This window comes from Scomber japonicus, chromosome 13, assembly GCF_027409825.1.
Source record: "Scomber japonicus isolate fScoJap1 chromosome 13, fScoJap1.pri, whole genome shotgun sequence".
Lineage (NCBI taxonomy): Eukaryota > Metazoa > Chordata > Actinopteri > Scombriformes > Scombridae > Scomber > Scomber japonicus.
Genome location: NC_070590.1, coordinates 24715625 through 24741756, shown reverse-complemented (window position 1 = coordinate 24741756; position 26132 = coordinate 24715625). Strand labels below are relative to the sequence as shown.

At 40.8% G+C, this 26132-nt stretch overlaps 1 protein-coding gene across 1 annotated transcript in view; it reads left to right on the top strand.

Annotated features, from left to right (window-relative positions):
• Positions 1 to 2490: 2490 nt before the first annotated feature.
• Positions 2491 to 26132, top strand: part of atp2a3 (ATPase sarcoplasmic/endoplasmic reticulum Ca2+ transporting 3) — a 48814-nt gene continuing 25172 nt past the window's right edge. The window contains exons 1-5 of the mRNA XM_053331285.1: positions 2491 to 2852; positions 16770 to 16787; positions 17148 to 17230; positions 23822 to 23926; positions 24535 to 24673. Coding sequence (XP_053187260.1) covers positions 2735 to 2852; positions 16770 to 16787; positions 17148 to 17230; positions 23822 to 23926; positions 24535 to 24673 — 463 coding nt within the window. The 5' untranslated portion in view covers positions 2491 to 2734. The remainder of the gene's footprint in view (positions 2853 to 16769; positions 16788 to 17147; positions 17231 to 23821; positions 23927 to 24534; positions 24674 to 26132) is intronic.

The window sequence follows — 26132 nt, the reverse complement described above, 5'->3', positions numbered from 1 at the left end:
TTATGTAAACTGAGACTTGCACTTGTTTCCACTACTGGGGTGCCTGAAGTCATAATGACAGTGTATTCTGATGTTGTTTGCTTCAGTAATTTATGCATTTGTAGTTGAAGCAGGATGTTGGCACTGACACTAGGGTAGGTAGACACTACTATGAAGTGAGTGTGTCAGACCAAGAAAATAAGGAATGTAACTTTGAGCATAAATCAATAATGTCATGAAGGCAGTCACAATGTCTCAGGAAAAGAAAAATAAAGTATTGGGGGATTAAAATGTCAAATTGCTTTGGGTGCTTTATTGCCACTTTTGTCATTTTGAAAGTTTTTATAGACTAACAGGAGGAGCAGAGAGAGGACTGTTCAACTATCTGTTTCTTAGGAAGAAGAATGATAACAGGAACACTTCTGGTGTCCATTAGCCACTGGTGCTCTTGGAGGGGAAAATATTTCCTTTTGAAAAAGGAAAAAGATCATTCCCCGCACTTGTGTGGATGCTTAAAAACAAAAATCCTTCATTAAATATGAACTGTATTATAAAGTTACACTAACGTATCACACACCTGCTGATACACATAGATTTGGAATTGGGTGTTTTTATTATGTTTTAGACCATATCAATGAATGGCTTTTTGATTTTAAACAGCTACCTGGGAGACTGAATGTTGATCTTTATGTGACCTTCCCATGTCAGGCATAGTTTCCCTTTTTTTAAAAAGAAAAATCACATGTTTCTTATTGACAGACCATGAGGTGACCACTTCACAGTAAATGCTTATTGATTTTTTGTCTTGCTTTTCATCCATGCTACACATCAATAACGGTATACGTGTGAATTGACCTGTAAGTCCAATGGTCAGAAATGACATCCTGGGATTGATGTTATATGGAGAATTAGGATGGAAAGGGTTTTATTCCATTTTTCACTCAAAACCAGCTGCTCTCTAAGTGGACAAACATCAGCTGAAGCCATAGTATTCAACCTTGGTTCTTGAGGCTGTTTGTCAATACCAAGAATACCAAGAATGGACAAGAGGAGAATGTTCTTACCAAGTCTCCTTGAGAGAAAAGTCTGAAAGGACAGAGAACACAGCTGTCAGAGTTTGTGACGTTCTTGTTTACCTGTTATTGTGCAGCTGTGCAGAATGTCCAGCTCATTTCACCAGTGATAAAACAACACCTTCACTTTTTATTGTGCTCATATTACATTTAGTTTCTACTTGTACATCACATATTCACCTGCATGGATTTGATTGCAGAAAAGTAGGAAAGATTTTGTACTTAGTGGCTATTTCATATTCACATTTGGAGTAAGAAAACAAACAAAAAAACAAAAAAACCTATTCCAGTATTTCTATATTTCTTACAATATATCTGGAGTGGATATTTGCTTAACATTTAAACTACAAGACAGAACAGCTTGGCCTGCTTCCTTGCTTTGTCTTTAACTGCAGTTTGTGATCAAATGGCTACAAGTTTCCTCTCTACAAATCTCTGAGCGCTCCACTTTCCAATTAGTTGCAGCTTGTAAATGATATTGATGAAATTAAACAATGTTGCTTTCTTTTTTCAGTCGATAAACTCACAAAGCATACATAAATGCTTGTATTTGAATTAAGAACACAGTAAACCTGGATTGTTTCTCTTGACGTCATTCTTGCCCTCTGGCTTTGAAATACAAATACTGCTCTTGTAATTGCTCAGATGACTTTGGGTAAACACAGGACAGGTTTTCTAATTGCTGATTATCTTAAGTATAGGACTCAGTAAAGTGTTTGGTTAACTCTTTTCAAGCTGGACACCTCTTTACATACAGCTACTATTCAGTCACAAGTGCAACTGTGGCATAAATAAAAAATATAAACATATTAAGTGCCATTTTCAGAAACTTTATTTCCTTGCTGACTTTGCAACAAATTACAAGCCATGTTTTTCTGCTTTTTTGTCAGTTGCCATGGATGGAAAATGCTATCCTTTTAAGCTTAAAATCAGTCATGCATATGTTTGTCTATCATGCATCAGACTAGAAGTCAAACAAAAACTGAGCATACATTAACATAAATTTAGGGCAAATAGCCTCAGGTCTGCTCTCACTGCTTGCACTGCATTTTCTGTCCTTGAGCAAGGCATTTATCTCCTTTAGCTCCAGGGGCGCTGATGTGCAGCTGACTGTTAAAATCTACAGGCAAGAAAGAGAGAGAGAAAAAAAAAGATAATTTCCCTATATAATAAACAATAAAATGACATCACATGACAGCATTAACCATAACCTACAAATTACCCAACTGCACCATATAGCACAGGTGAGGACTGGCAGGTGTTTTAAGCACCCTGCATTAAACGGTGCATGTTGTTGGGGTCGTTGCAAACCCTCCGCTCAGGTACGCGCAGCCAATCGGAGCGCAGGAGGGAGTGCTCAACAGCGAGTAGGCGGTCCTCTCCGGCACACACACAGCACACCTTCAGATGGAGATGAAGTAGCAGCAGCAGCAGTCGATCAACAGAGCGACAGCAGCGTCTTTACCCAGGATCCGGAGGTTTTCTTCAGGGGGGACAGGTGACAGCGCACACCGACCGACATCCAACCGCCTGAGTGTCCATCGGTGGAAATTACTGCTCTTTCACCCATACGCACACACATACACACACACACACCCCCCGCGCGCACCCTCCGATTGCCTCAATAGATGTTACTCAACTACATGCACTCCGATCTGATCGTCTAAGCCCGGTCCATCAAGATGGAAAATGCGCACACTAAATCGGCGACTGAAGTTTTAGCCAACTTCGGCGTGAACGAAAACACTGGGCTGAATCTGGAGCAAGTCAAACTCAATTTTGAGAAATATGGACCGAACGGTGAGTACTTTTTCAAACCTGCTATTATCTTTTTTTTATTTTTTATTATTTTTTAAACATTCTTAATTTCAATGCAGATCTGTTGCGTATTTCACCCAATCGATTGATTTGACAGGAAATCCAAGTGCTGCCATTATATTTGAAGCTGCTGCAATTCGTGCGCTATCATGTTCCTTCTGGCGCACAGTCAGTGGAAATAAAGTGGCACATTCATTGATGCACATCCATGTATTGAGATTACTCAGCGCGCATTGCACCAGGTAAAGTGGAGACATTGAGACGGAACTGGACAGAGGAGGCAGGGGAGACGTCGATGCAAGAAGGGTTAATTTAATTTAAACTCTAATTGGTTGAAATAAGTCACTCACTTCACTCAACGACTTTAAACATTTTTTTGCTTGTCCCTTGGAGTTGCCTTATGTCAGGTTTCTGCATATAGTTCCAAAAAATAAAGCTAAATTCTCATAAAACAAACCTGTACCCCCTCCTGATAAGTACTGACAGTATGTGCTGCTGTGTGTGTGTGTGTGTGTGTGTGTGTGTGTGTGTGTGTGTGTATGTGTATGTGTGTATGAACAGACATCATACAGTGATCAGGAAGTGCAGTGCAGAGCAGGCAGGCTCGGACAACTGGAGTGGAAAGAGATGAGGTAGTGAAGATAATGCAACACCAAATCTTGATCAACCTGTTTTCACTTTCAACAGTTAAACTCCACGTGGCTTATACTTTCCGGTTCAAATGACAAGATGATATAGAGCAATGGATATGTGAGGACAATTTAAAAAAAAAAAGAAATAGATCATTTTACATGAGTGATAAGGATCATAAAGGCACTAACTTTCACTGTCAGAACAGCAACAGAGCAAGCAAAGACTGCTTAGAGCTGATAAAAAAATTAAAAAAAGTTAATTGGCAACTTTTTTGAAAATGGATAAATTTCAATAATTTTGCAAGCTTTTTTTAAACAGAAGTCATAAGTTGAACAATTGAGCTTTTGGACTGTTTGGACTCTGGGAAATTGATATGAGACTTTTTACAATTACAATTCATAAAAATTCACAACACATCAGTTAAAACAATGTACAAAAAATAATCATCAGTTCAGTTTCAGCCCTATACAACTCTCTCATCACTATTTCTAAGGTGACAATATAGCTTCAGTTAAGCAGTATGCATCATCTCACACACTCACCCCCCCCCCTCCCAAATCCTCTTTACACTCAGCTGGTGTTTGATGGGTATTTTCATGTTGGCATCACCACACCTTTCCCCTCCTGTCATTTGCATGGGTGGCCAAGCTGTGGAGGAGAGCAAGCATATTGTGTCAGCCTAACAGTAGTCCTTTTGTTGCAGCCCAGCCACTTTACCCAGGGGCTTGTGATGACTTCATGGAAAAAGCAACGTCTTGCCACAGATAACATCTCTTTCGCTTTTAGCTGTGAACTTCCTGCCTGTGTGAGCGCGTACAGATAAATACTTGAGAGAAGGGAATACCCTTTTCCCTTTTTTGGGGGGGGCTGACTGTTATTAGGTTACCCTCTCTCAACTGCTCATTCACTGGCCAAAAAGGGGCAAAAACTGCATTTGAAATTGGCATGGGTTTTGTTTAGTATTTTAGTACATGTCATTGCATGAGTGATGTACGGCTGCTAAACGGCTCCTTCCCCTCTGCTGAGAAACCGCAGACTTTGTAGCTGCATGCAAGGGCTCTGTGTGAGCCTTGGTGTTTAGTTCCAGGGGGGTGTCCATTCAAAGCTGTTTGCGGGTAGTAAGATTACTCACTCCCACTACCATGCATGCACCGAGTTTCCATATGGGGCTCTCAGTATTATCCGCAGCATCATTAACCTAAATCAATATGTCCACAACCAAGATGTCCACTGTGCTGCAGACTGAGTTCACATAGGCTCAGACAGTGTTTGTCTCAGTGTGGACATCAGGGGGGGGGGGGGGGGGTAATTTCGCCATCATCACAGCGCTCCAAGTGTCCCTCCCACATACTGGGATGATATGACATGTGTGACATGTCTCCAATGCGTGAATGAGGTTTTCACACACTCAATCAGCCTCTGCATCTCTGGGATAGAGAAGAGGGGTTTAAACACCAATTGAAGCATGATGAAAGTATCTTGTCTAGTGCTGCAACTACTGATCATTTTCTTTATCTGTTGATTTTTTTCTCAATTCATTGATTTATTGTTCAGTCTATGATTGTTGTAATTTCAAAGGTGACATCCTCCAATGTTGTTTTGTCCAACCAACAGTCTAAAATATTCAGTTTACTTTCATAAGAGTATGAATCATTTAAAATTAGATGAGATTAGATTCTTTATTGTCATTGTACAAAACATACAATGGAATGTAGGTGCACTCAAGGACCAGGCTCAAAACTAAATAAAATAAGAACAGAAATAAATAAATAAATGCATCAATTCATGTACTTGAACACTCATCTGCACAGCCAAACAAAATAATGACTAAAACAATTATCTAAATAGTTGCATAATCATTTTCTGTTCATCAACTCATCGTTGCAGCTCTAATCTTGCCTCATGTCTTCTTTACATAACTTGGACTGTTGAGAATGTGGTGAAACGGCTTTGAGGTTAGATGTTTTGACAAAATTTTATCATAGTATAGATGGCTGAGTTTTCCCATTCATTTGTCTTTAATGGCAGAATGTGATGAAAGAAAGTGTTTCAGCACTCTTGTCTTATTGGGAAGCTTTGGTAAACAGGTGAATTCAATTGATTGATTTGACGTTGTTTTTTTATTCGTAGTTATAGGTAAGAACGCCAACGTTAGCTTTTTCACAGCCTGCGGTACTGTAAGTGAAGAAAGGTGTCAAGGATTCTGGGTCCTTTCATGTGTTGCGACAGAGAAACCCCACCAGGCAGCGTCAGAGTTTCTGATCCCTTCTCTAAGATGTTGGAAAATTAGCTTAGCCTCCACATCTGGACAGTCTTCTCTACAAAGCAGTCTGTCTGTGCTGCAGCAAGGATGCAGCTTCCATTTATGGTCCACTAGCAGCTCCTTTTATTTCCAACTTAATACACTCCCTAAACACAAACAAACCCACACACACACACACACACACACACACACACACAGATACGGGAATCCTGCTAATTTACTGTCAAGAACTACAAGCACCTTCATTTACAAGACAGTTTATCACCTTCATTGTGAAATAGTTGGTTCTGATGTAGTAGAGGAAGTTACAGGCCTCTCTCTTTCTCCCTCTCTCTCACTCTCTCCCTTTCCCTCTGTCTCTTTCTCTCTCTCTCACACACACATCACACACTTGCAATGTCTGTGTGTGGGTGCACAAAGAATGTTTGTGCTGTTACAGCTTGTGGTGGTTGATGATTGTGTCCTGTGTGCTCACAGCCTCAATTTCAAAGGCACCGTTCGCTCATTTTTTTGGAAGGTGTCAGAGAAAGGGCATGTTGTCTCCATGAACTTATTTTTTTTAAGGGGGGGGGGGCGTTGTATGGGGGGCAATTTTCAGAGGAGTTGACACACAAGTAAAGGAGAGGAGTTTTTTTCACTGAGTAATTTATTGATTTATCTTCTTTTCTAACATTTAAGAGATTTTTGTGCTTTATAATCTTACAAATGATGCTGTCAGAACTGTAAAGTATAGTTAAATAAAAAAGGCTTCATTAATTAAAGCAAATGACTCTTTAAATGACTTTGCACAGCTGGAGAACCTTCAAAGTCTGTCGGAGGGCTGCAGTCATGTCACATGACACTCCCTCCAGGAGAAGAGTACACTTGCGCAACATATTCTGGTTAAACAACCTAGCACCATCATCAGTCTCCAATGTTAAACACATATGTTGACTTTTAGCCAGAATGTAACACAGTCTCTGTCAGCAATGTCAAGGACAATCTGCCCAACATCCGCTGATGGCAATAAAGAGAAATCTATGTTTTTCATCTGCTAGTTAGCGCTCTCTGCACACAAGCTCCTCTGAGCCTCTGAGCCTCTGATCATTTCATTTGCATTAAAGTTACTACAAGGAAATTTTGTGTTGTCTTTTAGTTGATGTTGGCGGCCCCTGTGGGCAAAAGGGGCCACCAAGGTCTCGATCTAACATTTGCTTTGGAAGCGGATGAAAGAAAGAGTTTTGCAGGATGCATAGCGATGACATCATGTCTGTTTGTGGCTATGCAAGAGGTCATCTTTAGTATTCTTCAAGGCTGCATTCACACCAAATCCGGTAATGCAGTACCTTCCTGCAGGGTGTGAGTGTGTTTATTTAGTGCTTTTACAACGTAACCACCGTGAAACAATCAGAAAATGATGTTTTATTTATCTCATTCACTGCTTTGTTCTTGCTACTGCCGTTCGCTCTCTTTCATTCACGCTCTAGCTCACTTGACCACCACCGTCCTATCTCTTTCTCATGCTTTGATCTCGCTTTTACTCTCTATTTTTTTCTCTAGTCTTTTTTCTTTTTTTTAATGAGATAGAAACTAACTTCACTCATCCTAGTAACGTCTTTGCACTCCCTTGTACTCCCTTTGCATTCCCCTATTCTTCTAAATGTAGTGCTAAAAATGATTCTAAATGCCTAATAACCCACCTTCTTCCTGATGGTTTAATTTGCTTATGTATATCATACAGAGGCTTAAATTGAGACAGTTTCATAAGCAGGTAAAACTCCTCCATAGTTGCTTTAATATTAATTGCTGTTGATTAGATTATTAGATGTGTGTGTGCATGTTTTTCAGAAGAGGATACAGTAACCCCTTGGCACCAGAAAGGTCTATTGTTTTTCCGTCACTGATGCAATCCCAAATGCATCTGACATTGATCATTGGGTGAATGGGTGATACCATCCCTAGTGAGTTATGCAGTGTTTTTACACTTTCTTCACTCACTTTCTGCCACAAATAATAATTACAACTTCCTCTTGCGGGATCTCACTCGAGGTGTTTTTTCTCTTCCTGTTCTGCAACTCAACATAAAAGGAGCTTGACTTACTCACTCCTGCGTTTGAAATACGACAGACATTCTGCTGTTTCCTGCTCCTCCTCCTCCTCTTTCACACCGACACGCTCATGAGCGCACAATGTAATACCCTCCTCAAGCGGCTTCCACTTTGACTGTCGCCCCGTTCTGAAATTGTGTCCGGCTAAGAGTTAACTCGGTGTAACTGTGTTGGAGTTATGTGGGCTGAGAGAGAAGAGTTAAGTTGTAGAAAAAGTAATTTGAAGTCCTTGGGGTATTGAGTCACTTCCCTGTTCTAGTGGGCATTGTGTGTGCCTGCCCAGCTGCCTTCAAAGGAGCCGTGATCTTGTTCTGGCTTGTCACTCGTCTTTGCCTTCTTCTCTCCCACCTCTGCATCTGTCAGTCACCATCATGGCCTTGTGTTAAGATGATGACGCACTGCCGCCGTCGTCTCCCCCACATTACGGCCCGGTCCACCAGGGATGTGTACTCATAGGTGTTTGTGTGTGTTTAAGTAGTTTGTGTATAGAGCTTCTCCTGTGCAGTATGTGGCTGCCCTCTGGGTATGTTGTAAAGTAAAAACAAGGTAATATAAATGCACTCAGAGAGATGAGCTGTGTGCACAGGATAATACATGTAAAGTGTGGATCTCATGACCTGTCTGGAAAAATAAGTAAACATTATAGAGAAGTCATGTGTTTTTTTGGAAGTGATGGCTAAACCTGTTCAGCTTTACTAGGACAGGTTTAAGACAACATGCAACAATGAAAAGAAAGACCGTCAAAACAGAAAATGACATGAAGAGACATGAATTAGTTTTTTCCCCCATCTTGGTTCATTTAGTCATGTCATAATGAATAGTTGCTGTAATTGTATTCTAAATTCTTTTTTATATTTTAAAATGTGAGTGCATATTTTCCTCTATTAGATACCTCATGATGAATTCAAACTGATAACAAATTAGTGAATCTGATTGAAGTGAATTGTAAGACATTGGGTGCATTTTATTAGATTCATTGAAATGCATAATTTATAATGATTTTAGAACTGTTCCTCACTATTTCCTTTTGTTATAAAAGAGAGAGACATCATTAAAATGCTGTTAAGTTATGAATGTAACTTTTGCTACTGATACTACTCTGCAGATAATTTATAATAAAACAACATAATTCTACTTTTAAGCACATTTCAAATATCAAACTCCCAAAGATGTAAAGTATTAGGCTGGTGATGATTTATATTTTTATTTGAACATCTTATGAATCTTATGAATCTCATGAAATGACAGAAGATAAACGTGTCAGTCTTTCTCTCCATTTTTTTTTTTTTACAACTTTCCTATCTTGTCACTGGTTCTGACTGGAAATGTAAATCAGGTCTGTATGCCTAATGTATACTTTTCCTTCAAAAGACACACAAAAAAATGCTATAGTCTGCAGCAAAATGTTACTCAAACAACAGTAAATGGTGCATTTCATCAAAACTATTTGCAGTTGCAGGTGAGTATTTACAGCAGCAGGATGGTTTAGGTGTGATTGACTGCAGTGCTGGTGTTAATCACGATGCAGCAACATGTCACTCCGTGCAACCATGGGGCTCATTGATGTGTTATAAGTTTTATATCACATATTTCTTTTTAAATTGTTGGTTTTTGGGCTTGTTATTGAAAAATATATCACCAGACATATCCTTCAGTATCATAATCCTGTATGGGCATGCTAAAAACAACACCATTTTTTACAACTGCATACACATCCAGATGTAATGGCTGTATTTCAATTTTGGAGCAGCCTTCGTCGCCTCAAGGCCCACATCAGTAAAGTTGTACTGTATCAACCAACAAATTTGATTGGATGGAAATGTCGTTCTGGTTTCTAAACCTAGAATAAACCCTATAAATAGCATGCCGTTAACACAGTTTTTTTTCAATCTGCCGTTTGGGGAATTACTGACTATCTTTCATAAAATTCAGCTTCTGCAATTGGCTACTGGTAGCTGGGTGCTATCCTCCTCGCCACCCTATTGAGATATTCAAAAAATGGTTCTTTGCACAGCTGTGACCTTTAAAGAGGAAGCTTTGAGTCTTCACGAGATATCAGCTCTGTGCTAATCACTTCATGCATGTCCTGCTCAGTTGACAGGCCCTTCCTCTGTAACCGGCCAGTAGAGCTCATCATAGTGTGAGTGCTAAAATGTGTAGTGAGGCACTTTTTGGTGTGTGGTGTCTTTTATTTAAACCTAAATCTAATGTGCAAGGAAGACGTGTTTGTATGCATTCAGAGAGGAGATAGTAAATGCATCAACACACGTTTTATCTTTGGTACTCGTCTGTAGTTTCACTTTGTAGTATTTCAGATAATGACGTGCAAAATGGTTGCGGTAAACAAACCTCGGCTAAAATGAGTTGCTTTCAAGATAAGATAGTTAAAAACCGGCTTTTCAGTGACATGTTTTGGCACTGTTAATGGAAACTATATAAATGGAGTAAAATATGAATTTAAAATATACAAAATACTGTCACTGACATGCACTGGTGAATGCTCAAGATACTTTCACAGGAGGAATAGGAGAGTGATGCTGCTTTCATTATTCTGTTGAACATCACAAGGAAAAATCCAGTCTCTTTTTCCCTGACCACAGCTCGATGATGTCAGAGACAGTCTGGCCAATTGGCTGTCGCAGCAGCCGTAGAGCTGAGTCCCATGTCATTCGGTGTCTTAATTGGCTAGAAAAGATAAAATCTCCACTTTGAAACTAAATCTCCTCCGTTCGACACGACGGTCTCTCAGACACGAGCCACACAAAGAGAACTTATCGCAGTGCAGCTTTGACAGTTGATGGTATTTGCTCTGGGTGTCTCCAGCATGCAGGGAATTATACCTTCATCTGTTGATCAAATACAGCAGATAAAAGATATTAGTGTTGTTGCACAGGACATCTTGCTCTTCTCTACTAGTGTCCTTTTCCCCCTGTGCACAGTAATGTAAATCTTTGCCTCATTCAAAAGAAACCATTATTTCTTTTCTTCATTCAGAGCATGCAATAGTAAACTTAAGTCAAAGCCATTCAAGCATCGAAGCCTGAATGTGTCAGCAGGTTTTAAACTTTTGCCTTATGTTTGTTGGGAAAATGTTACTGCAGCATGAGACTAATTCAACTGCTGTGTTGGTAAAATCTACTGTTGATTAAAACAACTTTGAACCTACTCTCTCATTTTACACTTCCAAGTCTGATGCTTTTACAACCAAAATATAAAAACTTGCTCTAAAGCCAATTATTATTAGTATTATTAGTGGTAGTAGTGGAAGTAGTAGTCATTTTAACGGCTATTAACAAGTCCTTGGAAATTCTGTCAGAGCAGATATAAAAACAGGCAGAAGTTCTTATTTTTGTTGGATCCATGTATTTGAGTAAAGTAGCTTTCATCCTGTATGAAAGGTTTGTGGTCCTATAATAAATGAAGAGTATCTAGGTGTTTCATTGTGCTGTAGAGAAATGATTAGCGACTTGGTACCACTTCTTCCTCTGCTCCTGTTGAGATTCTCAGTGTGCTTTCCAGCGGTAGGGAGGTCGACGGGGCACCTAAAGATAGCAGCTGACACTCTGCCACTTGACATGGATGACTCCCTCGGAGAAGGGAAGCCCTCCACTGACATTTATGTAAATGAAGGAAAACACTGACTTTGTCAGACTGCTGAAGTGTCTTCTGCAGTTACCTTCAGTGCCCTCTGTGTAGCAGAGATAATCATGTTAGGGAGGAGAATGTGGTACATTTATAATTCATTTGATATGGGTAATGCATTCAGACTTTTTCTGTTAGGAGAGTGAGCGGATATAGGAAGCGATAATACATTATGTCATTAGGGTTTACCATCATGGTCTGTTCTATGCTCTAATGGTTGGTGATACTTTCTGAAGGAGCAAAAGTCTTGCAACTGTCCTTAGATGTCTCCATCCTTCCTGGGCACACTGTTTTTTTTGGAGGTGTCTATTTGCCTGCTTGCTATCACGTATGCTGACTGTGTGTTTAGCAGTCTGCCGAGGCCAGAAATGAGCTTGTTCATATGAGGATGTGTGGGTTTTTTTTGGATGCCTGCATTGTTGTATCAAGGCCCTGCTGATTACATAACAGTTATTCTTGGTAAATTTTGACAGACACTGGCACATTACCCCACGAAACACTCGTTTTCAAGGGGCCGCCATGAGCCAAGTCACCATGGTAACTGTTGAAAAACGTTTTCATGTTTTCTAGTTTGCAGAAGAGGACGTGCTCGTTAATACTGCTTAACCACTCTCAGATGTGATGTTTACTGGGGATCCTAATAATCCGGAGTGTAATTTGTTAATGGACTCAGTCAGACTAGAAAGAGATGGTAAGAAGCTCTTGCTAGATAGATACATGGCCAGTTTCCTGCTTTTCTTCCTGACTCGCTGGACACAGAAACCCTGCTCCCTGCTGTTGTTGGCAACTGTCTCCAGGAAGTGTCTCCCCTTTGCTCGCCGCTGCTCGCTTTTCTGCAGCGTGTAAACAAGCTCTTTTATTCATTGTCTGGGCCTGGAGGGAGAAGGAGGGAGGGGAGAGGCTGTGGGAAGGTGCTGTGGGGACACGCTGTGGGGACACAGAGAGAGTTGAAGTCAGTATTCAGGAATGCGCCTGGGCAAGCCTCGGGTTGACACAGCCCAGATGACTGTGAGGGAATCCTTGGCAGAGGGAAGCCGGGGAACCCCGCTCAACACCTCCAGCCCTCTCCCTCCCTCTCTCTTTCTCTCTCTCTCTCTCTCCCTCTTTCCCCTTTTCATCTGTCTTGTCCTTTCAGTCAGTCCGTCTTTGTCTGCAGCAGTCGAGTCGCAGCCAGCCTGTCTGTCTGCCATAAAAACATTATACAACCGAGGAGGCACAGTAATGGGGAAACAGGCTTATGTCAGACTGGTGGAGCATGGAAAACAGCAGAACCCACTTCTTCACATTTCTGCTGCCACTGCTGGCAGAGTGCAACCAGAAGTCCCCCGTGAGTTCAACCGTGTCCAGGCTGAACTCTGAAAAGCCTCCAGACAGCAAGTTTGAAAAGCTATTGACAATGACTCAACAGCTATTATTATACAGGCAGAGAACGGTCAGTCACAAAGCCAAGAGCTGACTTCTGCCCACGGACCAGTCGTCCCGAGGAGGTTGTTGTAGTTTAATAGATTATGCAAAAAAAATAATATTCAGCAGATCATGAGCAGGTTTGAATGGAGGCATTATCAAATCAAACGTCTGGGCCTTAATGCAGCCTCAAAGCAAAGAAGCCCTCTCTCTATGTTCTTAAATTTGGATTGCAACAATCTGCTTCACTCCTGCTGGATTTATTCCAGTTGAAATGATCAGCAATTGACAATTTAACTTTTTTTTAATCCCCAGATTGATTTGAACTGTCAATTTTAACCACAGAAAAACACATTAGATTAAATCCCAGAAGCCATGATGTAAAATAATTTCTCTTTTCCCGCCAGCGACATGTGTAATGAGTGCGGCCGCGAGGTTTTTGTTTTTGGAAGCAGGCTGCGGGCTCACGTCATGGCCCTTCCTCTTTCCACAGGGTCACGTTTAAAACTCGTGGTCAAAACATGCTGGAGAAACACGGGGTTTCCACTGCACTGGAAGGGAGTGTGCTGCTGTCATTTAGGGTTACAGCCCGTACCGTGCCTTCAAAATTGTGCCACTTTCCCCGAATCGTTTTGTAATGTATCCTGTAATTGAAGCTTTTACGTTCATATTTATATATAAATGGGTGTAGGTAAGACTTTTGTAAAAGGCGTTCGTTCTCTTGTGTTCGTCTCTCCAGTGGCAGTACGTGTGAAAACTCTCACTTTCGCCAGAAAGAAATGAAATACTTGGTGAAAAATAACTCCCGATATCTCCACACATGCAGACAGTGTGCAGACATATTATGCCATCATCACTCTTCAAGTTTTTCAGATGAGATGGATGATGCTTGCCACATAGGACCTGTTCAGTCATAGCTTTGCGTTGGACTTGATCAGTCATAGCTTTGACTTGACGAGGACCTGACAAATGTGGTGACTAAGCGCTTGTGTCTCAGTGTGATGACACTGATCAACAGTACTTGTCAATCGGAATGTTTTTAGAACATGACTGATGTGTTTTCTGTTCACACCAGTGACTCATGTGCGTGGTGGGTGTTGTGTTCTGCTCAGATCCAATCTGAGAGGATAAGATGCTCGGCTTGTCTCAAAATGCTGAAAAAACCTCCCAAAAAACACAGCCTGTCTTTGGTTTTAAGAAAGAATGGATGGATATGCTTGGAATCTTTGTTTTGTTTTTCCTTTTTTGGTAGCTTGCTTGCTTACTAATTCAACAAGACTATGTCAAAACCATATGACTGGACCATGCCATGTATGGTCAATGTGCAAATTTGTGGCCAATTTGTTACAGGAATAGTCAAGTGTCTACAATGTGACTTCCTGCATAATAAATGTTCATCTGCAGTTTTCTGTAGTCATCCCAGTAATATTTGTTGTGAAAATGTACTGAATTAGCTTATTAGATGACATGGTTAAAAATAAATAAAGAAAAAAGGTTATAAATGCAGTTGCATGGATACTTTCCACTCATCTTGTTCATGTTTTGATTTGAAAGAGAGCTCATTCTAGTTTTAAATAGAACTATTCTAATGATCTGTTAATTATCTGTTTCTGTTTCATCTGTTTCTATCAGTTGATGTCTGTAAACATATGGTCTGACCCATATGTTTACGAAGGATTAGCATACCAAGCTAACAGTCAGTCAGCTGTGTGACTTTAAACGCACCGTGAGGTCTTTCAGAGCACACAAACACTGTAAACACACCTGTCACATGCCCAGCACGGTGCTGTTAAACTGGAAACACAGCGGCTACAACTTATTTTTATACACTCTATGGGCTAAGACTTATTTTCCTCTTGTGTAAATGACCCATGAGGACATAACTGTTTTGGTCAGATTAATTTTGAAACGACCAATGGAGAAACTCCAACACTTGGCCACCCAATGGTGTAACTTCATCACTCAGTGAGTCAGTCAGGGACAGACATTTGGGGTTATAGGGCTGGTCCATGGCCGGCCCAGCCAAAAAAACAGGATTTAGTGCAGGAAGCAACCTCTGCACTGAAACCAACTCTGTCCAGCAGTTGGGAGACTGAGGCGCCAGCGTTGCATGTCAATGACATCACTCCAGTCCTGAAACATGGTCCAAGGAAACACACAGAGGGAATTCTGCACTAAAAATATGTTAGCTTAAGATATTCACTTGTTTTGACAAATCTGGATGGCTGAAGTCTCATATAAACTCCAGATAAACTTTGGAACATATTTTTACACAAAGTAAGGACTGTGGATTTTGTCCAAAGACATAAAATGAACATCAATATAAGACTAAATAAATAATTATCTAATCAAAATCAGCAAAATCTCACATTTTAGAAACTGGAAACAGTTTTTTTCATATATATAATTTTTGCTTAATAAATTACTTAAACTCTCTGCTCATTAGTTCTTTTGCTTTTGCTGAGAATTGATCTACAACATTGATCTAAAAAACTTTTTAGATAGTTTGCATGTATTTTAAAGGCCCCATGAAATGAAAAATACATTTTCCCAGTTTTATATTTCTGTGTCCCTGTGCTACTTGTTCATGTATCTCTCTGATATGCCCAATATATGTTAAAAAAAAAAAAATCACTATTTGTGAATTTTTACATCAAAATCTTATTATTCTGAAAAACAGTTTTAAATGTTTGATTTGTGACTTTGGGTGAGTAACTAGTCAAACTGGTTGAACTGCACTTAGCTATACAGTATGTAGGTTGTAGTAGATAAGAGAGAGATAGGTAGAAATGTGTTTGCATATCAGTGGGCAAAAACTTTGTTTTCATTTCCAAAACAACGTTGCTGAGGTCTAATCCATTCATCTCTACCTTGTCCTCCTCCTGATCTAACAACAGGTGAGGGAGGTGTGTGTGGAGCCAACAGTCCTCTACAGCTGCATATTACGTTGACTCTAAGCACCTCCCACTTTTTTAGCAATCCAATCAAATGCAAAGGATTTAATTTAAATCTTTCCTGTAACTTTACACCGCTCAGATACCATCACATACAGAAACTAAAGATGCTCTAACTTCCGTTTCATGGGGCGTTTAAGTATCATGTTAGGCTATGTGTTGAAGTGCTGAAAAACTGGCAAAGTAACTATCATAAAACCTTTAGCAACACACAGTAGTAACAAAACCTCAGATGTGATTTCTTTTAAAGGGAAACTGAGTAATATGGAAACACTGATGATTGACGAATAAGCCTGTAAGATTAAAGGTGCATGTGTTTTTAGAAAATGGGGTCATTGTTACACAACAGTGCAGTACATGCGGTGATTTGAAACCATTTGTGGGCAGGCAAACCATCAGCGATTGTAGTTAACCATTACAAGAGCAGAAGATGAGCAATCAAACTGCTATCAAGGTCTTGTGAAGCTCAGTGCTGTTATCACGACGCCTGTGTTCACCATGTCTTCTGAAAGGCATTATGCAGCTGAGCTGGACGCCTCAAGCTACACTGAAAGTACCTATGATGGAATTGAAAGCGAGTTGAGAATCCTATAAAGATTTATATTGCATAACCAAGAGCTGGGATGGTATTTATCCATGTCAATAATAATAATGATACAAGAGCCGACCACAATCCACAACTTGAGAACTACAGTGTTGCTGTGTTGCCTTCCTGTTTTGAACATTGAATCATCATAACTAAGCAGAATTACTCTCCAGAGCAATGTGTGCGTGTCCGTGCATCACAAAGCCAGACTGAGTTAATCTAATGTATTATCTGCTCTTTGTCTTTCTCCTCCACCCCCACCCCCTTCTCCATTCTCCATGGCTCGGCCAATTCGATTCCTCTACAACCGGCGTGGTGTGACATCCACAGAGCTCCCGGCTGAAGAAGGTAAATATTGATTTTTCCAGTGTGCACCGATCCTCCTCCTCCTCCTCCCTTAACTACCTGATTAAATGTCTAGAGCCAGGATCTTTTCTCCTCGGTAGACTGAGGTGTAAACTATGGTAGTGTGCACTGCTGTAGCTTTCCATTCATGGACACACACCTCTATTCTTCTGTAAACACAGGGATAATCTTACTTTATGGCTGCTTATCATTGCAAGGAAACTTTAGTCAAAACATCTTGCAGATCCTTTCCACCCTTCAGGATAAGGACACATTTTAAGTCCTCACAACAAAAAAGTCAAACCTAAAATTGAGTTTGATGCATAATGGAGTGTGATGTGTATTTGTCTATGCATATTGCAGGGAAGTCCCTTTGGGAACTGGTGGTGGAGCAGTTTGAAGATCTCCTGGTCAGGATCCTGCTGCTAGCTGCCTGCGTCTCCTTTGTAAGTATAAGGCAGCTAATTAAGATGCCAATGGCCCTCATCTTATTTGTTCTCAATCTTGATTTTTAAATCCACCTGGGGGAATTGGAGACCCAAATTGGGCATTGGCCAGGAAATTGCCACCTAATAGACTGCTCCGCTTTAGGCAGCGTTATGCCCCTGTTAGGACGCTGCTCAACCCAGTTTGTGGTCCCTTTTCATGTGGAAACTTGTGTATTAAAGGCTTTTCCATCCAGTGTTGATATGGTTTCAGAGAGGGGAACAGGCAGAGCACTTGTGCCGAACTGGAAACAAAACTATCAATCAAAACTCCCTCTGCTGCATCGCCTCAAATTGTGACCCTGGTTGGAGTCCGAGGGTGGTGAAGGTCGGAGAGGGGTGGAGTGGGGAATCCTGACTGCATAATAACTTTTTTTCCATCTATTACAGCACGTCCCTGGTGTCTCGGGGTGGAATTGCTGTTGCTATTTCTGAAAGTAGGAAAATTGCTCTAAAAATGCATATGACACAATATATCTTCTCCAACTGTTCTTGTGTTAGTGAGAGGCTTGGAGTGCAGGCGTGGGCTGTAGCTGCAGGACTTTGGAGTGCGTGCTTACTTTTCCTCATGTAAATCAGGCTTTTGCTTTAAAAATGTTGTTTATAGTGGAACACGGCCCCGTTTCCACTGCCGCACAGACCCTAATGCCTTACAATGTCATCGTTGCCTGGAGTAGTTTCAGCTCGGTAACTACAGCAAAGTTTCTTGTGATCTGACAGATTACACTGCTAAGCAACTTTTATTTAAGCGCACATCTTCAGAGCTTCTTCATTAATGAAGCATACTCCAATAGTCCTCTAAAGCCCCTTTTCAACTTTTCTATTTGGTCGCTGTGTTGCGTGTCTCCGGTGTGATCAGGGACTGAATTGGAGTGAAAGTTTAACCTTAACCTGGAACTCATTTGTCTGTCATTTTGAATATATTCAAACTTAGATTATTAGACTCTCCTGCCTCCTTTGCATGACACATGAGTGATGCTTATAATTGAGCAAACAGGTCAGGTTAGCCTATTTTATACAACAAGGGGGGGGGGGGGATTCATAAATCATTCAGTGAGCCAACTCCTTAGTTGTGCCTCAGTTTTTGTTATTTCTGTTTATAATGTAAACTTGTGCTTAAGCTCATAGTCAGTCAACTCTGTGGTAAGGGTTAATAGAACAGAGCCACACAGAAAGCCACACTAGCCACCTGAAACAATCAGGGCACTTCCTCCCTTTGAGTTGAGGGGGGGGGGGGTTGACATGTTTTTCCATGTCACTATATAAAGTTAATGTTGAGGAGTTCAATAGAGCACAGGAAGGGACTTAAAACTCAAGTGACAGTTGGATTGGTTCTCAAGCCTCCTTTGTTTACAGTACATTTTTCAATAGGCGACATTTATGAGTGTTTCTTCCCAATCAATGTGACATGAATTAATGTCTTTTCCCCATTTTGTTGAACACTGCGTTGTTCCAAAACTCTGGAGACATTCATATATAATGGGCCATCTGTCGGCATGTGTCTCAGCGTTGTGCATGTGGAGTGTAAAGCTGTAAGGAGCGGTTTATTTTGGTGATGAAGCATTGATTTCAAAATCTAAAACATCGAATCTGAGCTTCATTTTAGAGCCTGGCCTTGTTATTGTCTCAGATTGCAGATGCAAGCAGTAAAATTTCTACACGATACCCTCAATAAATCCTAAAACCCCAAAGAAATCCTACTCCTCTCTCCATTTGAATCAAAGTAGTAGTTAGGTATTCAAACCCCTCTCTGAATGTGTGCTGATTGTGTGAAGTGTCTTTGAACTGTCCTTACTGAGAGGACTGCTATTGTTACCCTCAGCTCAGCTCAGTCAGAGGGGAGATTTACCGTCCCAAATGATGGGGAATGATGAGCTATCGACCAGGCTCAGGCTGCTGTGACGTACACTCTGGTGCTCAACACTCTGCAGAGAATATACTCCTTTATCATCTGATGAGCTCTCTCAGATCATGGACACATAGATCCACTTTATCTCTCCTTTTCTCTCCCAGTTGCTTTATTTATGTGCTGTAATTTTAGTTCCCATACTTGCATTTGACAAAATAATGTAATCATAAATGTAAAGTCATTTCTTTGTTACAGTTGGGAGGTTTTTCTGTCGTCTTTTATGGAAGTACTTCACTACTCATTATAACAGCGGACATTGAATAACTGCCACCTCTGACACTTTTTTCAGAATCCACTAGTATTCAGCTGTCATCATACAATATTAGAAGTGGTAAAAAGTAAAGTAATGTAAGAGATTGTATATGAAATCATCAGTTCCTGTAGAGATGTTAGTAGAGCAAGTCCTTTTTTGTGTTTTGTCATAGGCATATCATTTATGATAGTTCAATTTCCCATCTTTCTCTGAATCTGAAGTCTTGTTGACTTTAAAGTACCTATAATAATACCTAACAATGGATCACATAATTACTAGTCAGGGGTCTGTTTATGAGATGAGCCCACAAAGAGTCCACAGTTCCCCTCAGTTCTAAGCTTTTACTTGCCAACACTTTAACATTAGTGTAATTTCAAGTTAAGTGAAGTTAGCTGCTTTGCAAACCTTATAACATAGTGTAATGCTTTGTTGACTAGGCCCTGTCTAACTTGCCAATAAATGGAAGCAACAAATATGGGAGAACATCAAGGACACCACAAATGCAAAAGGAGTGGAGCAAAGAGATGTTAAAGATGTGAAGAAGTGGAGTAGCTCAAAAATGCAAGCAGTTGAGGACTTTATAAAAAAATTCCCAACAGGATGTGGACCAAAGCCAGAATTGGGGCCATATTCATCGCTAGTTTCAGACCTTGTTGGAGAGGAATCCCCCTCAGTGATTGACATTTCATGTGGGGTTGAGAGTGGAACAAGAGAAGAAACTGCAGCACTGGTTTCAGTAGCATCTCTCCCACTAACAGCACCAGCTCTTCCACCAACAGCAGCCCCACCCCTCCCTCCCACAGCAGAACAACCTCTACCGCCAACTGCAGAAACATGTCTACTTGAACCAGCATCCCTCCAGCCTCCAGAGCCCACCTTTACTGGACTAGATGTAGACAACAGTCAGCCTACACAATCCCCTCAGGATAGGTCCAGCAGCCACCCACTACCAGCCAATTGTGTTAAATGCAAGAAGAGGATGTTAAGAGAAGTGAACACACAGAGATGTCAACTCTTAACAGCTCAAATTGAGAAACTTGTACAGGAAACTCAAAAGTTTAAAGCAGAAAGAAAAAAAAAAGAACTTGAAAAGATAAGTTAAGCTCATGTCTCAAATAGCCACAGGAATGTAATAGTAGTCGAGTACTTATTAGATGAGGTCATGTATTCTTATAGATGTTCATCAGGTCTAGCCAGACAACTGTTCACTCCCCTTACTTCTGCTTGGCTTAAAGCATCAATTGACTGATAACTGAGATGTGTTCCAGACACCCTGAAAAGCCTGAGACACCACCTTTTTGGATTGATGTGTTGATGTACTGTAGTGGTTCTGTGTCATATAAGAGGTCAGCCTTCTTGCAAGCACATAGGAAAACCTTGCGTCCCACATTCAGGAGGTACTGTAGATTGACCTAAACTGAGTGTGGAGGAAGTATTTCCTTTGGAATAAAGCATCCCACTGCCAATTTCCAGATTGATCCAGATCTTTCTCATGATGTTCTACAACCTCCAGAGAGGTTTGGGGCATTTCTTGTACCCTGTAAGGTATAATGCTTGGGCTTGGCTTTGTGATGCTCCTTCACAATCAGCTCTGTTGATGGTTTTCCAAGTTTGCGAACATTCCAATTCGCTCCTACTCCCTGATCTCTACCGGGGTTGCTGTGTGCATTCCACAGGAACTTCTCTACCTCTTGCTTAGAGCTGGGTAGTGTACCAGATTTTTGTTGGCCAAAAAGACTCCTGGTTAAGCTTCTTGGGTCTTTCACAAACTGCTCACGCCTTTTCTCTTTTCTGTTGAAGATATTCTGCCCTCCAGAGTTTTCACAGCTGCTCCCACAGCTTGCTGGTCACTCCTTGATATCTTCTTTTTTGGCTGGTGAGCTGGTTTTAAACAGTTTATTGAGCGTCTTTATTACGCTCAACAACCTATTATTACATTGGAACTATTTCAGCTGGTGCAACCCTTAAAATGTTAGTGTGTAAACACTGACCGAAATTAGAAATTACGGTCAAACTAGGCTACGTTTGAACTTCTGCATACCCGGTGCAACCCAGTACTGGTGACCATATGGAGCATGCAGTTGGTAAAGAGCTGCATGCTCCCCTCAGGAGTTAGTGGATACCAAAAATAGAGCTAAAAGGAGAGTGACTACTGGACTGTGTGTAATAAGGCTACCGTTTGCTAATAAGTTTCCATATCAACTTAAAAAGCGAGAGCCCGCAATGCAGCCAAAAGAACAGTTATTAGCAGTTTTAAGCATAGATGCAACTAGTCCTAAAAAGACTTCATACACGGTCAAACAGCAGTTTAGGTGTTTTGTTCCGTTTTGCCTCTGTCCTTTCACATGCAAGTAAATGAGCTCTCGGTTTTTATCCAAACAAATTTCAGCCTCATTTAGCTGAATGTCCTGCCCTTCAAACCACTCGCAGCACAGCACGACAGTAGATCACACAATATCCTTATGTAAATGTTCATTTGTGTGTAATTTTCCTAACGTCCAAGAGTTCCAGTGCACAAGATCTAAACCATGCTACAAAACACTCTCCTGCAAAACTAAGATCACAGTGTTTTAAATTAACCCAGGTCATTTGATGTAATCCAAGTGATTATATTTCCCCAATGATCTCATTTCCTTCAGGATCTAATTTATTTTTATTGCCCTTGTCATTTTAGGCATTGTCTTGCTGCTAGGCTGTCTAATATTTATTCTCTTCTTCTTTTTTTTGTTCTGTATATGATTTTCTTTTTTTCTGGATGACTTTTTAAATCTTATCCTTTAGTTTTAAATTGAGCTAAAATAAAAAACAAAGTCTAGTGAATGGGTAGAGAAATGTATATCAGACTAATTAGAACTGTATCATTTAATTATATTTGTTTTGATGGCACACAGCCACTGTTAAAAAAAAAAGCCCCAGCCTTCATGCTGGATGTTACAAATATTTGCTTTTCTTGTGTTATCACTGTGTTCTTCGGTATCTTGCACTTGCAGTCACTTCCAGTCTTAAATGTTTGCAGTCTTTAAGTGTATTTACTGCAGAGCAACAGGCCTTGACCCCCTCTGGACATTACCATGCCAGTATATTTTGAATGCTGGGGTTGTGAATAGAGCAGGCTGTGAGTGAATCTCTCCTCACTTCAGCCATTCTTTATCATTTGCTCTTGGCTGTGGAGGTCAGAGGAGTTCTGCAGTATAGAAAATAATTCCCAGTCAGGAGTACAAGTTCACCAGAGAGTACTTCTGCAGTTGCTAGGTGGGCTGTGTGGAAAGACTGGGGTAGGCTACGTGGAAAAACAGCAGAATAGCTCAACTAATTTGAAAAGAATAGACTTGAACATTTTGATTGAAAGTATGTGAAAGCTAGTTAATGCTAGCAAGCAAGCATATGCCTAACAAGTTAGCTTTAAGTCATGGATAAATAGTTGGAATATTCAGCTAAAAGTAATGAATAAACAGTTTAAATAGATTGCTAAAAAAGGAGGATTGTTTTAAATAATTAGCTGAATGTAATAGCTAAAAGTAAACAGATGAAGTTAGCCAAAACTGTGGGTCAAATGGTAAAAAAGCTAAAGGATATGGAAAATGTTTGACATAATCAGCTGGAAGTTAATGTAAAGTAACAGTTCACATAATTTGCTAATAAAACTAATAGGTATTTACCCATTTTCAAATAAGTAAGATAATGTAAAGTAGTTAGCTGGAACTGTATAGGGAAAAGGCTATTTATAGATAGTAATGACAGTAATGGGTAAATTAGTTTAAAAAAGATACAGTAGCTATAACTAATGTAGAAATGGATAAGTTGTTAAAACTAATAGATAAATAGTAAGCAACTGTTATAACAGTGAGCTTAAAACACTGGATAATTTGTGGAAAAGCTGGGGGTGTAAATAGCTAAAATAAATAGCTAAAAGCAATAGTACATGGTCTTTTGCTGCTCCAAATTGTTGCAATGTTGACAGTTCAAGGTCATGCAACATGTTGCATAAAACATTATTATGTACACATCTACACAATTAATAGTGTTAAATAACATCCAGTTTTACATTTCACATTTGTAGCATGACAGGTGGTGCAGATAAAGGGGTACTTTTATCTGATAGGGTTGTGGGAGGGTACCTAACACAAAAAAGGGTTGAGAACTGTTATAGTCAACACACTCACTGCAACTGAGCTGCAGTGCCTCTATCCAAATGCAGTACCAGTTTACTATCAGATTTTTCTTTCTCCACAGTTTCCTGTGCTGTTTCCTGCACATTCAGGCATTTTTGCTCCCAAATATGTTTAAGAGCAAGTTTCCCCTAAATATGTTCATAACTGAGCCACCAAAGGAGTTAATGAGTTTCAATATAATTGGTTTATAAGGTTATGTGTACTCTGTGTTCATCTAGGTGTTGGCTCTGTTTGAAGAGGGAGAGGAGACAACCACCGCCTTTGTTGAGCCAATTGTTATTCTTTTGATCCTCATCGCCAACGCTGTTATCGGGGTCTGGCAGGTAAGATATACTCATCGTGCACATAATGTGTCATGTGACGATGCTTCTTTTCAGTGTGTGTGTTCACATGGTTGCAAAGGCCAACAATGAGACAGCAAACTTAAAGAATGTCATTCATCTGTCCACAATCTGTCGCAGTGTTTACGCATTCACTTTTACAGTGTCTTTATCCATGTTTATCCTCTGTTCAAGACACTGTGTCCTTAACATCTGTACATCTAAATAGCACATTGCAATGGGATGAGGCTGTCGCCAGTGGAACAGTCGAGTTTGTGCGGCAAGTCAAAACATAAACAAACTGTGGAGCTCATGCAAAGTGTCCTCTTGGATTCATTTCTGTTGAAGAGGAAGCAGCAATTTTTGATGCAGGCATCAAAAATAAGGACACAGCGTCCACCAAACACCAAAGAAGGCGTTTTGCAATGCTCTGAGTTCATTCACGCTCTTCAAACCATGACACAAATCTCTCTCTATACTACTGTTGGTGTTCAGAGCGACTCCTTTTTACCTTGTGTATTTCTTCATGATACAGTACCACAGAATACATTTTAAATGCAAAAAATTGATTTTAAAACACAAATTAACCAAGATATTTTAAAATTGCACAGGAGAGGAATGCCGAGAATGCCATTGAGGCTCTGAAAGAGTATGAACCAGAGATGGGAAAGGTGTACCGCATAAACCGTAAGGCTGTCCAGAGGATCAAAGCCAGAGACATCGTCCCAGGAGACATAGTGGAGGTGGCAGGTAAGCCGCGGCTGCACCCAAAGAAGCTCTTACTGTCACTCACTGAGACTAATTTATACTTTGTCTACCTCCATAAGACTCTCTGTGCTGTCACCTAGCTGCCTGTATGCTCCCGTTAACAACGACATGCACAGAAACATGCACTCGCACAGCCTTTGCCACCCATTCATGAGTCTGGAAACACTATTGGAATATCTCAAAGTAGATTACATAAGAGTCTTTTCTCTGGATGTGCAGGTGCCAGGGCTGCTATCCAGTTGTGTCTGTGTTTATGTGTGTGTATGTGTGCGTGGTTCTATGTAAGTGGCTGTGGTCATCCCTTGTATTTAAGGCCCAGTTTAATTTTCCACAGCTTTCCCCCCTTCCCTTTGCTTTCCATGCTCTCAGTCTCACCACCTGGACGCTGCTGGATGTTTGTCAGCTCTTCACTCACACTCGCTTCCCCACGTACACGCATGCAGACACACACACACACACCCAATTCCCCTGCTGTAACTCGCCCATGTGTGGGCAGCCTCGTCTAAAAATAGTCTTGTTGTCACTCTGGTTCCCTAACATCTGTGTATGCCAGAGTTAATGTGCAATCACACACACACACATGCAGCACCAAGGAGATCACGACACTGTCAACATGACGGGTTTTGGGAGTGTAATCCTCTGCTTTTCATGGCTTGTGGTTTGCCTCAGACAGTTTGGAGTGATGTGCAGGGAAAGGAAGGGAGAGCTCAGGATGTGAGTGTGTGTGTGTGTGTGTGAGCCCACAACGTTCATTCATAATCGCAGCACGGAGAGGCAAAGAGGCAAAGAGAGGGATTATACATGCTGCATTGGTTACAGTGAAGCCTTGGCACTGTTCAGTCTCAGGTTTCAAAAATGAAAATGAAATCATCCCTCCAAATAAGTATCACTGAGGGCTTCTTGGATCGGCCAAGTTTTATAAATTTTAATCAAATTGACTAGATTGTTTCCCTCGCCATTTACAGGAAGTCAGAGTTCATGTTATGTGTGTGGGAATGGGAATATGAGACATGCACCTCCTTTATTTGTGTGTGTGTGTTTATGTGATAGATAGCACTTCTTTGGAATTTGGGCTTGTTAGAGCGGGTGTCCTCCATCACATGTGTGCTCACACAGCCAGATGCAGACAAGCCTACACAGGTGGCAAGCACCAAAATGACTCCACTCAACCCCCACCTACCACCACTAACCATCGCCGTCACTGTCAACACCAACAGTGTCACCATGACAACAGTCCGTGCTCCGTGCGACTCATCTCTGTGACACCGAAGTTCACAGGGGGTTGAGGTTTAACGGCGCCTGTGAGAGAGAGAGGGGGAGACAGATATGACTTCAAATCAACCATCTGCCGTTTGAATAATGCTTTTGAGATTATTGGTTGGCGCTCAGCAGCTGCAAGTGGATCGTTGTTGGTTGTCCCATCCCTGGGAAACATGACTTT